The sequence below is a fragment of the Elephas maximus genome, chromosome 1, assembly GCF_024166365.1.
Source record: "Elephas maximus indicus isolate mEleMax1 chromosome 1, mEleMax1 primary haplotype, whole genome shotgun sequence".
NCBI lineage: Eukaryota > Metazoa > Chordata > Mammalia > Proboscidea > Elephantidae > Elephas > Elephas maximus.
In genome coordinates this window covers 136,762,576-136,775,444 of record NC_064819.1, presented here as the reverse complement: position 1 = coordinate 136,775,444, position 12,869 = coordinate 136,762,576, and the positions used below count along the sequence as shown (strand labels likewise).

At 38.4% G+C, this 12,869-nt stretch overlaps 1 protein-coding gene across 3 annotated transcripts in view; it reads right to left on the bottom strand.

Moving 5' to 3' along the window:
• MTO1 (mitochondrial tRNA translation optimization 1) overlaps positions 1–9,047 on the bottom strand; it is a 51,679-nt gene extending 42,632 nt beyond the window's left edge. For all 3 annotated transcript variants that reach the window (XR_007518614.1, XM_049895480.1, XM_049895468.1), the window contains exons 1-3: positions 8,682–9,047; positions 2,487–2,686; positions 2,279–2,396 (exon numbers count right to left, since the gene is read on the bottom strand). Coding sequence is in view for 2 of the 3 variants with exons in the window: in XM_049895480.1 (XP_049751437.1) it covers positions 2,279–2,396; positions 2,487–2,686; positions 8,682–8,898 (535 nt within the window). In the remaining variant the exon portion in view is untranslated. The remainder of the gene's footprint in view (positions 1–2,278; positions 2,397–2,486; positions 2,687–8,681) is intronic.
• Between the last annotated feature and the right edge of the window lie 3,822 nt (positions 9,048–12,869).

Below are 12,869 nucleotides of genomic sequence, written 5' to 3'. Positions count from 1 at the left end.
CTTCTACATGAAAAAGAGCAACTGAAATAATCAAACAGAAGAAACCTGGGGCAAAGAATACACAGACCATAAGGAAACACCAAAAATCTATAATTAAAATCTTTATATTGATTAAAGACATTAGCAGATTCATAAACCGTAACAAGATGTTATAAAAAAGAAACAATCCAAGAGGGAATTATTGCATAAGGGCACTAAATTTGTTACAGATGATGAAAAATTAGGGAAATGGACAATGGTGACAGTAACATGTCACTGAATTGTATACATAAAAATGGCTGAAATAGAAAATGTATATGTATATATTTTACCACATGAGAAAAAGGATGAATCAAAGAAAAAAGAGTGTTTATATACGAAAATTACGATAAGTGAAATTTTAAAATTAGAAGGATTTAGACAATAAAGCTGAGGAAACTCTTCTATGAAAGTACAGCAAAATAGAAGTATAGAGAATCCCACATATCCTAGGAAGCAATAGGAGTTACAGAAACAGAACATAGAGAAATAATGGAACACCCTAGAAATTATGGACACTGATTTCTAGACTGGAAAAGAACGAACACCTAGTAGCCCAGCACAATAAAGGAACAAAGGGCATACTGAAGGATATCAATATAAAATTTCAGAACACCAGGGACAAATACAAGATTCTTAAAGCTTTCAGAGAGAAAAAAAATTGCATATACAAAGAAATTTAAATCAATATGGCACTGAACTTCTCAACAGCAATACTGGAAACTAGGAGACAGTAGAATAAGACTATCAAATTTCTAGGGGGAAAAAGGTTTAACCTAGAATTCTGTACTCAGCCAAATTAAGAGTCAAGTCTGAAGGGGGAATAATACATTTTTAGATATGCAAAAACTAAAAACTAAAAAAAAAAATGCCTCCCATGTTTCCTTTCTTAGGAAGCCACTGGAAGATATGTTCCAGCATAAGGCTGTGTATCAAGAAAGAGACAAACTGGAGCCCCAGGAAACAAGGGATCTAACACAGCAAACTGGTAAAGGGAAGTCCCAAAAGGGCATCTGTGCAGTAGGCCTAAAGAGCAATTGTCATGATTATAGTAGATGGGAGTAAAGATGTCTCTGGAAAGAAAGTATCAAGGTAAAGAATAGAATTGATAAATTACTTGATATCTGAGTATTAAGGAAATGATATCGGTAGATACTTCTGACGAAAAATTTGGACAGGTACAAAGAAAACTAAGCAAAAATGAGGCAATTATTAACTCAAAGCAAAATTAAGTGGTATATTAAAGAAACCATAAACATAATACACTACTTGGCTCAGCAGTGACCAATATTTAAATAATCACAATAATATAAATACTATCAACCAAAAATTATGGTATATTAGAAAGATAAAAAAATAAAGTAGGGGAAAAAAGAACTACCATAACAAAAAGTTAATAATGTTTAAGAAAAAAAAAACCAAACCCAGTGCCATCGAGTCAACATCGACTCATAGCAACCCTATAGGACAGAGTAGAGCTGCCCCGTAGGGTTTCCAAGGAGTGCCTGGCAGATTTGAACTGCTGATCCTTTGGTTATAGCCGTAGCATTTAATCACTACACCATCAGGGTTTCCATAATGTTTAATAGGACTGGTAAATCAGAAAATCAAAGTAAAAATACGAGTGTATTATTTAGAAATACAAAGGTGTATCAATAAAGCTGAGGAAGTCTTCTAAGGAAGTACGGCAAAATGACAAAGAAGTAATAATAGAAGAAATATAGAGAATCAAGTTCCTGGGAAGTGATAGGAGTTACAGAAAGAGAGCACAGAGAAATAATAGAAGAAAAAAGTTGAAGTGCTTGCCTCTGGGGAGGGAGATAGTTGTTCTACCATGCAAACTTCTAAATGATTATATTTGATTTTTTTAAAACTATGTCCATGTATTAGTTTAATTTAAAAATTAATAATAACCCCTTTAAATAAAAAACACATATAACAAACCGATTAAATGTAAATTTAAAGTTAGAACTAGCAAAAATAGAAATTACAATCAAAAGCCAAGCCCAGGGGAAAAAGACACAAAAATGCAGGCTATAAGGGCCTATACTAAGATGCTACAGCTGAGCCCTGAACTTAACTGAGCTTCATGAAGGTATAAATGAAAAAAAAAAACAGGATTATTTATACAATTTTCCTTATACAAGAAGAGAAAACACAATTTCCCCAAATAAGCAAAATACCTCCATACTTTGTTCTAACGTAAATTCATCACATGGAGTTTCATATGCTATTAGTATCACCTATAACCAGTACATACCCAAAACAACACCACTAACACGGCATTTCCCAGTGTGTTCAGGCTCTGGTTCGGTAAGAATAAGATCTTCTACAGCTCCCTCCTGAACAGTAAGCAGTGGTGTATTCAGGATTTCTTTCTATCAAGAGAGAATGTTAAGCTGAAAAATAGCAGTAAAACATTGCACAGTATCACTACAGACTTTCCTGTTCTCATGCCTTATTCTTACCTGCATGTTCTGTTTATAGAGTTTCCTATCAATTTGAGCTCTTAGACCCCGCACAGCCGGTCCCTTTCGCTGGTTTAATACTTTGTAATGTACACCAGACTGGTCACAAATGCGAGAACACAGGCCATCCAAGGCATCCACTTCCCTCATTAAATGCCCCTTTCCGATGCCCCCGAAGGAAGGATTACAGGACATCTGACCTAAAGAGAACAGATAAACAAAAGAATAAATTTATGAACACCTTGCACATAATAGGTATTTAATAAGGAAATGTCTGTACAGGTGACCAAAACCACCTCATACAATAAAAACGGAAAACCTGGAACATACATTGAAGAGAAAATTCCAATGTCCCAATGGGATGTGAGAGTTATTTAAGGCATCCTAGAAGACAAACCATTGCCTGTATTTTCTTTTGAATGTTTTCTTGATGTATATTTTTACTGTTTCATTAAGTTTGACTGCTCCTTTAAATGTGGTTTGGAATCCTTACCTCATGAAACCTTCCCCAACTGAGCATGTTTTTAAGAAGCCCCTTGATACTGGTTTACTGTTATAATCAACTAAGTCTTCCATATATACCATCTGCTGTTGCCTTTTTGCTCTTATTTTGCAGAAATAATTAAATTATAAACTTCTTGAAAGGAGAAACTATATACCTTCCTTTAAATTCCCCCAATGTTATTTGGGAGCTGCACATCCACCATAGCTACCACCAAGGCCTCTAAAGTTTTTATGGTCTCCACAGGGTTAGGGAGTAAAAGAGATGTAGGCTCAGTTCCTAAATCTACCGCATATTAGCTCTGTGATTATGGCAAGTTACCTTACTTTATATACCTCAGTTTTCCTACTGTAAAAAAGGGATAGCTGTAGTAGATATGGTTGGTTGCCTATGCCAAAACCATTTCCCTCCTTCCTTTGAAACAGAATCACAATTTCATTTTAGGTAAACACCTTCCCCTGTGAGACTCTGGGCTCAGGGAGTGTGATCCCAATGCAGTTTAGGGGCAAATCTTTACTGGTCTAAGGTAATAGCGGTAATTTGTTTCTACTTGCCAGTGTCTAGCTTAAGGGCTGCCTACGAAAGCTGGACGATGAATAAAGAAGACTGAAGAAGAACTGACCCATTTGAATTGTGGTGCTGACAAAGAATACTGAATATATCACGGACTACCAAAAGAACGAACAAATCTGTCTTGGAAGAAGTACAACCAGAAAGCTCCTTAAAGCAAGGATGGTGAGGCTACGTCTCACATACTTGGGAAATGTGATCAGAGGGATCAGTCCCTGGAGAAGGATATCATGCTTGGTAAAGTAGAGGATCAGTGAAAAAGAGGAAGACCCTCAAAGAGATGGATTGACACAGAGGCTGCCACAATGGGTTCAAGCATAATGATTGTGAGGATGGCACAGGACCAGGTAGTGTTTCTTTCTGTTGTACACAGGGCTGTTATGAGCTGGAACCCACTCAACGGTGTCTAACAACAACAAGCTTAAGGGTGGGCAAAAAATCATGGGGGGAAGAATGTTAGGGGTGCCTAGGAAATGGTTTTCTTGTTCTTCAAAGAGATACAAGGAAAAAATGTCTTTCTTCTGCTGAAAGTTGTCATACCTAGATATGACACCTAGAACTGCTGCAGCCATTTTGTAAACATGAGAATTGCTAGAGTGGCATAATAAAGATATGGAAGGAATCTGAATCCTCCGATTTTGCAGGGTCCTCAACTAACCAACCTTAGAGCTGATCCACCTGCAGACTTCTTGTTAGATAACAAATTATCCTTTTTGTTTAAATCAATTGCACAAGAATTTTGTTACTTTCAAAATGATAATGTACATAAAGCACAGTGTCAGGCACAGAATAAGCTATAAAGAACATTTATCAATACTTATTTTATTTTCTAGGTCACCGTAAAATATTCTCTGCCTCTTGACTTTTTACTTTCAAAAATCATTGAATTCAAATTACTGTTTACATAATTTACATAACCACAGAAACCCTTGTGGTGTAGTAGTTAAGAGCTATGACTGCTAACCAGAAGGTCAGCAGTTTGAATCCACCAGGCGCTCCCTGGAAACTGTATGGGGCAGTTCTACTCTGTCCTATAGGGTTGCTATGAGTTGGAATCGACTCAATGGCAACAGGTTTGGTTTTTGGTTGTAACCAAAGGTCGTCAATTCAAATCCATCAGGTGTTCCTTGGAAACACTGTGGGACAGTTCTACTCTGTCCAATAGGGTCACTATGAGTCGGAATCAACTCGAAGGCAGTAGGTTTGGTTTGGGTTTAAAAGTACTTCATTCCCTTTGTACGAGAGCAATATGCAAAAAGTAATAATGAATATTAATTATATCACTGTCTTAGTCAATCTAGTGCTGCTGTAACAGAAACACAAGTGGATGGCTTTAACAAAGAGAAATTTATTCTCTCACTGTCTAGTAGGCTACAAGTCCAAAATTCAGGGCATCAGCTCCAAGTGAAGGCTTTTTCTCTGTGTTGGCACTGGAGGAAGGTCCTTCTTGTCAATTTTCCCCCGGACTAGAAGCTTCTCTGCACAGGAACCCCGGGTCCAAAGGACACACTCTGCTCCTGGTGCTGCTTTGTTGGTGGTATGAGGTCCCTAACTCTCTGCTTGCTTCCCTTTCCTTTTTATCTCTTGAGAGATAAAAGGTGTAGGCTACACCCCAAGGAAACTCCCTGTACGATGGATCAGGAATGTGACCTGGGTAAGGGTGCTACATCCCACTCTAATCCTCTTTAACATAAAATTAGAATCACAAAATGGAGGACAACCACACAATACTGGAAATCATGGCCCAGCCACTGATACACACATTTTAGGGGGGACATAATTAAATCCATGACAATCACTGAGTTTATATAAAAGCAATCAACTTCTAATCCTGAGTTTCTAATTCAATATATTATTTCACATAAAAAATTTTAAATGTTTTATTATAAAAACCTATTGGCCTTAAATGATTCTGACTCATAGCGACCCTATGTAGAACTGCCCCACGTAGTTTCCAAGGCTGTAAATCTTTACAGAAGCAGACTGCCACACCTTCCTCCCATGGGGCAGCTGGCGGGTTCAAACTACTGACCTTCTGGTTAGCAGTCAGAGCACTTTAACCACTGTGCCACCACAGCTCCTCTGTTTTATTACAGAAAAATCTTAAATATACAAAAAACTAGAGAGACTAGTGTAATGAATTCCCAATTAGCCACTCAGATCCAATCCTATGCCATTTATACCTCTACCCACCTCCTCCACTCCCAGATATAATATCATTTCAAACATAAATATTTCAGAAAGGACTTTTCTTGTTAAAACAAAACAAAACCACAACCATGATAACTTAATCACACCTGAAACATCTGAACTGCTTTTAATCAATAACTAAAATATAAACTAGAAATGTGGAATGACATCACCGAGTATGATTTTTTTAAAAATTATTCTACCACTTTTAACTAATCCCTTTCCCATTTTTAGTGTGGACACCCTTCAGATGCTTTTAGGTCAGAGGTCATAATCCACCAGTTTTCCTTGGCACACATACGGCTTTAAATACACACACATACACATACACTGAATGGGCATGTGTTTTTCAGCTCATCACTATTCTCGTTACTCCATGTTGTTTTATATCTAGCCAGGTTCACAAACTTAATTATGTGTCTGGCTCTTAGAGCATCGAGTTGTGTCCCTATTTAGATATCGATAATCATTAAAATGACTTAGCTTTTAACCCTCATTACATATCAATTTATTTTTTAAAAGTTCTGAATCCCACTAACTTCTGGTATTTTTCTCAAGCCCCTGCCCCTCCTCCATAAGTGTCTTCAAACATGGGAGAAGAAAAAAACAAGCACCAAAGAATAAATTATTGAAATTCCATCACTTCCTCACATCTCTAAGCAACTTCGAGCCACTTTCTTGAAGTAGTTTATATTATTATATATCTATCAAATTTATATCTGTGCATATTAAATACAGAGATATCCACGTCTTTTTAAGTTGCTGAAAACTTTCTTATATTTTCCAAGAAAATACACGTATCAATGTTGCACCCCCTCCTTTATCAGCATAAAAATTTAACAAGTCAAACAAAATAAAATTCTAGAACACAAAGCGGGGAAAAATTTAACAAGGCTCTCTCTCCTGCTGAGCCCTCAAAATCTTTCTTACCCCAGCACTCCAGGAAGTCACAGCCATTACCAGTCATTTGGAGGTGGCATAAGGAGTAAAATCTATTTGTCATCTCTTTTCTAAAATAGAGCCTAACTTCTGAGGTGTGGTACCAGCACTTGGGGTGGGCAGAGGTCATGGGAATGCGTAAGTCCATCTCTCACTCTACTGAAGAACTTAAATCTGCCATGTAGAAAAAGCTTATGGTAAAATGACAGCTAACATCTGTCCACTTGGATTGGACCATGCATTGTTCCAAGTGATTTGTATGTATTGTTGTTGGGTGCTGTCGAGTCATTTTTAACTTAAAATGAAGTTGGTATTATTGTTATTTTTATTTCATAAAAGAAGAAATTGAGGTTTAAGTAACTTGTCCCTTGCCCAAGTCACATGGCTGGTACTACAGCACTATTACCAGGTCGATATAAAATACTTTCTGCACCCCGCTGTGACTACATCTGTCAGCAGCAACAGAACCCATGGTTCACAGAAGGAAATACTGACAAATGGTAAACTGAATCACAACAGTTCAACTTCTGCATTCTGCAGTTCTATGGAAGCTCAACCTTCTAAAATGAAGCTTTCTTTGCTGAAGTCAAGTAGAAATAGAAACATCTTACTCCACTATGTCAACTTACCTTTAAAAAATGCGACTTTGATTTTAAGGTAGAATTGTCACAGCAACAACTGTTGAAGTCTAGGACTTTGCACGATTTTGTTCTGTTGTACATAGGGTCGCTAAGAGTTGGAAGCAACTGATGGCACCTAACAACAACAACTATCTCTGAGTTATCAGAATATCTCTGAAATGTATTTGTTTAAACAGGAAACTTAGACCATTCTGGGTTGGTAGAAGACTATGTGTTTTGATGGGAATCCCTTTATTCCTGACAAAACTATTACTTACACTCACTATTTAATGGTCACCTTGTTGAGTAATAAAAACCCTGGTGGTGTAACAGTTAAGCGCTACAACTGTTAACCAAAAGGCAGTCTGAATCCACCAGACGTTTTCTTGGAAACTCTACGTACAAGGCAGTTCTACTCTGTCCTGTGGGGTCACTATGAGATGTAATCGACTCCATGGTAATGGGTCTGGTTTTTTGTTATTGTTGTTGTTCACTAATACTTTTTAGCTCATTAGATTATTATTTCTTTAATTAAAGAGGTAGTACCTTATCTTTATTTTTTATTTTTTTTAATGTAAACAAAATTAAAGTGTATAATGAAGAAAGTGAAAGGTCTCTGGTAATCCTACCCCTCTTCCTCCCCAAGCCAGAATCATTGTTAACAGTGAGTACTCCTTCATAACTGCAAGCTAAAGGGCAATTTTATAAAATATTTAAGTATACAAATATGTAATTTATTCCCAATTCTTACAAAACACTTAATATTCCAACTACTGTTCACTCCCAAGCAAAAGGCAGGGTGGGGGGAGGGGGACACATAGACATGCATAATTTACAAGATGACACTTCAGCTAGCAAACATTATAGAGAGCGGTCTTGCTGTAAATTAGGGCCATCCAACTGTAGCCAATTAAGAGCAAAAAAAAGCACTGTCGGAATTTGAGCACAAAATTGGGGGAAAAAACACCCGGTAGAAATACAGGACGCAACAACAGGCAGCACGGCTCTTCAGAAAATCTCGAGAAAAACACAACGGCCGTTTAATAAACGGTTACTAATAATGGTAATGCACTCTTTATCTAAAGCAACAAGATAGTGGACAGCAACAAATTAAGAAGCTATCAACGAGTATTCTTGAAGCCCTCCCCCACACTCTCCCAGGGCGCCGCGCTCCCCTGCAAGACTACCTTTGTCAGCAGCCAACATGACCCCCCAAAGTTCTGGCCCAGCCTGCCTAATCTCTGCAAGATACTGATCAAGGCCAAAACCACTGGGGCCGGGAGTCTCACTCGTCTTTGGAGAAGGGAAGAGGTTGCCCCATCAGGCCGCGAGGTGGGGGATGCAGGTGAGGCACTGCAAGCCCGCGCTTCTCACCGATTGTGTCCACGCGGTGCGTGAGTAGCAGAGTCCGGGAGCCGCACCGAGCGGCGGCGGCGGCTGCTTCGGTCCCAGCATGTCCTCCGCCGATGACTACTACATCGAAGTGCGGAGATCTGGGAGCCCCGCTCTCACCGCTGAACCGGGCCAACAAAAGGTGCCGTTTGGTGAGAGAACCTGCGACCCGGCGACCACAGCTTTGGAGGGAGAACATACTGGAAGAAAGTCTGAGTCTGTGCGACTCTGATCCCAACACGAGCGAGGCGCAAAAACTTGGGAGACAAGAAAGAATATCAGGGTCTGCAGGGCGCAGCCATCTTAGTCTGATGTGCCGTTGTGGCCCGTCAACGTCCAGCGTCGCCGCTGATAGGCGGATTGGCGCAACTTTACTGGCCAGAGGGAGAACCGGAAACGGCCCGCATGGGTGCGGCCATGATTAACTATGGCGCTGGGTTGGGGGTCCTACGCGAAGGCCATCTTTTGTTCTTTCCAGGGAGTTGCAGCCCTGATCGCCAGGTGCCCACCTAAGAACAGTGAATTGATTCTCTTTGCGTTTTCACATTCTTTGAATTTCCTCATACACTATCTCCTTGACTTCTGTTTGTCTGTAAAGACTGCAGTCTGAAGATAAGAATAGCTTCTAAAGGAGTTCAGATGTATTTGTGAATGAAAGATTCATGATAGCTAATTAGGGAAATCAGATGACTGGGGATTAAGTGTTCAGCCTTTTGAAATTAACAGCTTTAAAGCCTTCCTCAAAGGGGAAAGTTTTTGTTGCATACTGAAACCACCCTTGTGACAGTTTTATTGTTCAGATCATTAAAATCCATCTATACACACACATATAGTCTTAGTATATTAGTAGTAAACGTTTTTTATACACAATTTAAACTTTACAGAAATATGGAAATTAGTTAACCCCAAATTTCCACCAGGCCTTCCTTTCCTAGCCCCATAAATATTGTAAGCATTTTGGTGCTAATGCCTCCTAATTTTTTTAATACATGTATTAATGCTATTATTTTGTAGATATAATGCTGTGATTTTACTGTTTTGCAGTTTGCTTCTTTCCACTTAGTATGTTTTGGAGATCTCTCCACACCAGTATATATAACTTCATCTCACTGTTTACGGCTGTATACTATTCCATTGTGTATGGAACCATAATTTGTTTAATCAACCCTTATTAATGTTCATTTGCATTGTTTCTAGTTTTTTGTATTTTATGGCTATCCTTGTACATTTATCTTTTTTAATTTGTGGAACTGTTTCTATAAATTCCTCTAAGTGGAAATACAGCATTAAAGAGCTTCTCAATGTTTAAGTTTTTAATAGATAACTGTTAAATAACTTTCTAAAAAGATTGTGTCAACTTAACACCAAGAGTGTATAAGATTATTTTCCCAGACTGTAGCCAACATTGGATTTTAAATGTTTTAACTATAAATGTATTTTAAAAATATTTTTAATGAAAATGGGATCATGCTATTCATATTGTTGGTAATCTACTTTTTCATATGAAAGCTTATCATGGACATCTTTCTATGTCAATTAATACAGATCTATGTCATTTTTAAGGGCTGACATACTATCATATTAATATTTTTAAATCAATAGTTTAAGCCTTAGAGAATCACAGCCCTGCATTTTCAATTTGAGAGATATTCACTAATACACACTGGGTGTGTATTCAAGTGAGACCCCTCTTTTTCCAATAGAGACTTTAATTACAGACCTAAAGTTAGGGTGTTCAGGTACGGTGTAGGTATATAATTAGCTGGATTTCCGCTGTAAAAGAAGACAAAGCTCTTTGTGCTCAAGTTGGCCTATCATCCTTATTATAAGCTAAGGGAATCCTCATTGATCTTGAACTGTTTTATATTCTGAATCTTTACCTCAGGCTTGATTTTTATGCTAAAAGATTATCTACCAAAATTACAGTACACCTAGAAATACAGTCTCAAAGTCCCTAGATTGTAAAAGCCTGTTTTTTTTTTTTTTTTAACTACCATGATCATCCAAATTAAAAAAAACAAAAAACCATGATTATAGAAAAGAGAAAAAAGTAACAACGTAAAGTATAAGCTACCAGAAAATATTTGTTGTTGTTGTTAGGCACCATCAAATCAACTCATAGCAACCCTATATACAACACAACAAAACACCACCTGGTCCTGCACCATCCTCACAATTGTTGTTATGCTTGAGCCCATTGTTGCAACCACTGTGTCAATCCATCTCATTGACAGCCTTCCTCTTTTTCATTGACCCTCTACTTTACCAAGCATGACGTCCTTCTCCAGGGACTGGGGTCTCCTGATAACATGTCCAAAGTATATGAGACAAAGTCTTGCCATCCTCACTTCTACGCATATTTTTTTAAAAACCCAAAACCAAACCTCTTGCAGTCAAGTCAATTCCAACTCATAGCGACCCTGTAGGACAGAGTAGAACTGCCCCATAGGGTTCCAAGGACTGGCTGGTGGATTGGAACTACTGACCTTTTGGTTAACAGCCGAGCTTTTAACCACTGGGCTACCGGGACTCCAAGAATATTTAGGCCTTATAAATAGTATTTTTAAAAAGATTACACTAATTGTTGGTGAACTTTTTTCTTTCTATTCTCCACTTAATTTCAAGTCTACTAGTTATTAAGTAATGGTAAAAGTAGAAAACCAAATCACTGCCTTTGAGAAACATATAATTTCCAGAGCAATTCAGGCATTATATAAGCAATAGAAAGGAAGTCAATTGTAAATTAGTAAATTTCACTACCATTTTGGAGAAAGATTGGGGTTACAAAAATGAATAAACTCAATTCCTAGCCTCATAGAGTTCCTAGACTAGTGACTGGCATGCACACAGTTATGAGACAATGCAATAAGTGCTATAATAAATATTGCCCACAGTGAGCTATGAATACAGGGAACAGAAAGGGAATGGTCCTTTCATGGCAGATGACAGGGAAGGCTTGCTTCAGTTAACCCTGAAGTAATTCATCATGAAAGGAAAGAAGAGTCCTTGGGAGGTCCTTTATTATCTGGCTTCCAAATACCTTTTTCTATCTCTTTCATGCCTTCTACCATACAGAACGAGATACCTTACTTTTGCATTTGCTGTTCTCTCAGTCTGAAATGCTTTTTTCCTCCTTCTCCTACCCTCATACCTCTAACCTCCCCACAAACTTTATGGGATTTGATTCTTCAGAGAAGAAGAATGTCATTCAAGGCAAAAGGAACATTTAACAATTTAACATCTCATATGTTAATGCATTTCTGCTTCACACCCTTTTTTTTTAAATAGCTTTTTGATTTTTTTTTTTTTAATTTCATTTTAGGTGACAGTTTAGAGCACAAATTAGTTTCTTATTCAAAAATTTATGCACAAACTGTTTTGTGACATTGGTTGCAATCCTCACAATGTATCAGCACTCTCCCCCTTTCCTTTATTCCCTGGGTTCCCCATGTCCATTCATCAGGTTTTCCTACCCCTTCCTGCCTTCTGGTCTTTGCTTTTGGGCAGGTGCTGCGCATTAGGTCTCCTATACTTGATTGAACTGAGAAACACATTTCTCAAATGTGTTACTGTTTGTTTTATACGCCTGTCTAATCTTTGGCTGAAGGGTGGACTTCTGGAGTGGCTTCAGCTCTGAGTTAGCAGCGTGTCCAGGGGCCATAGTCTCGGGAGTCCCTCAAGACTCTGTCAGACCATTCAGTCTGGTCTTTTTTTTGAATTTGAATTTTGTTCTACATTTTTCTCCCGCTCTGTCTGGGACCCACTATTGTGATCCCTGTCAGAGCCGTAGTTGGCTATTTTTATGCACCATCTAGTTCTGGGCTCAGGCTGGCGGAGGCTGTGGTTCTTCTGATCCATTAGTCCTTTGGACTGTTACTTTCCTTGTGTCTTTGGTTTTCTTCATTCTCCTTTTCTCTGAACATTGTGGGACCACTAGATGTATTTTAGATGGCTGCTTGCGAGCTTTTAAGGCCCCAGAGGCTACTCAACGAAGATGTAGAACATTTTCGTTATGAGCTATGTTATACCAGTTGACCTAAATGTCCCCAGAGACCATGGTCCCCAGCCTTCAGCCCCAGTAACTTGGTCTCTCAAGGTGTTTGGATGTGTCTACTACCTAGTTAGTGATTTCCTTTCCTCACCCCTCCCTTCCCTCGTAACATCTGTCAT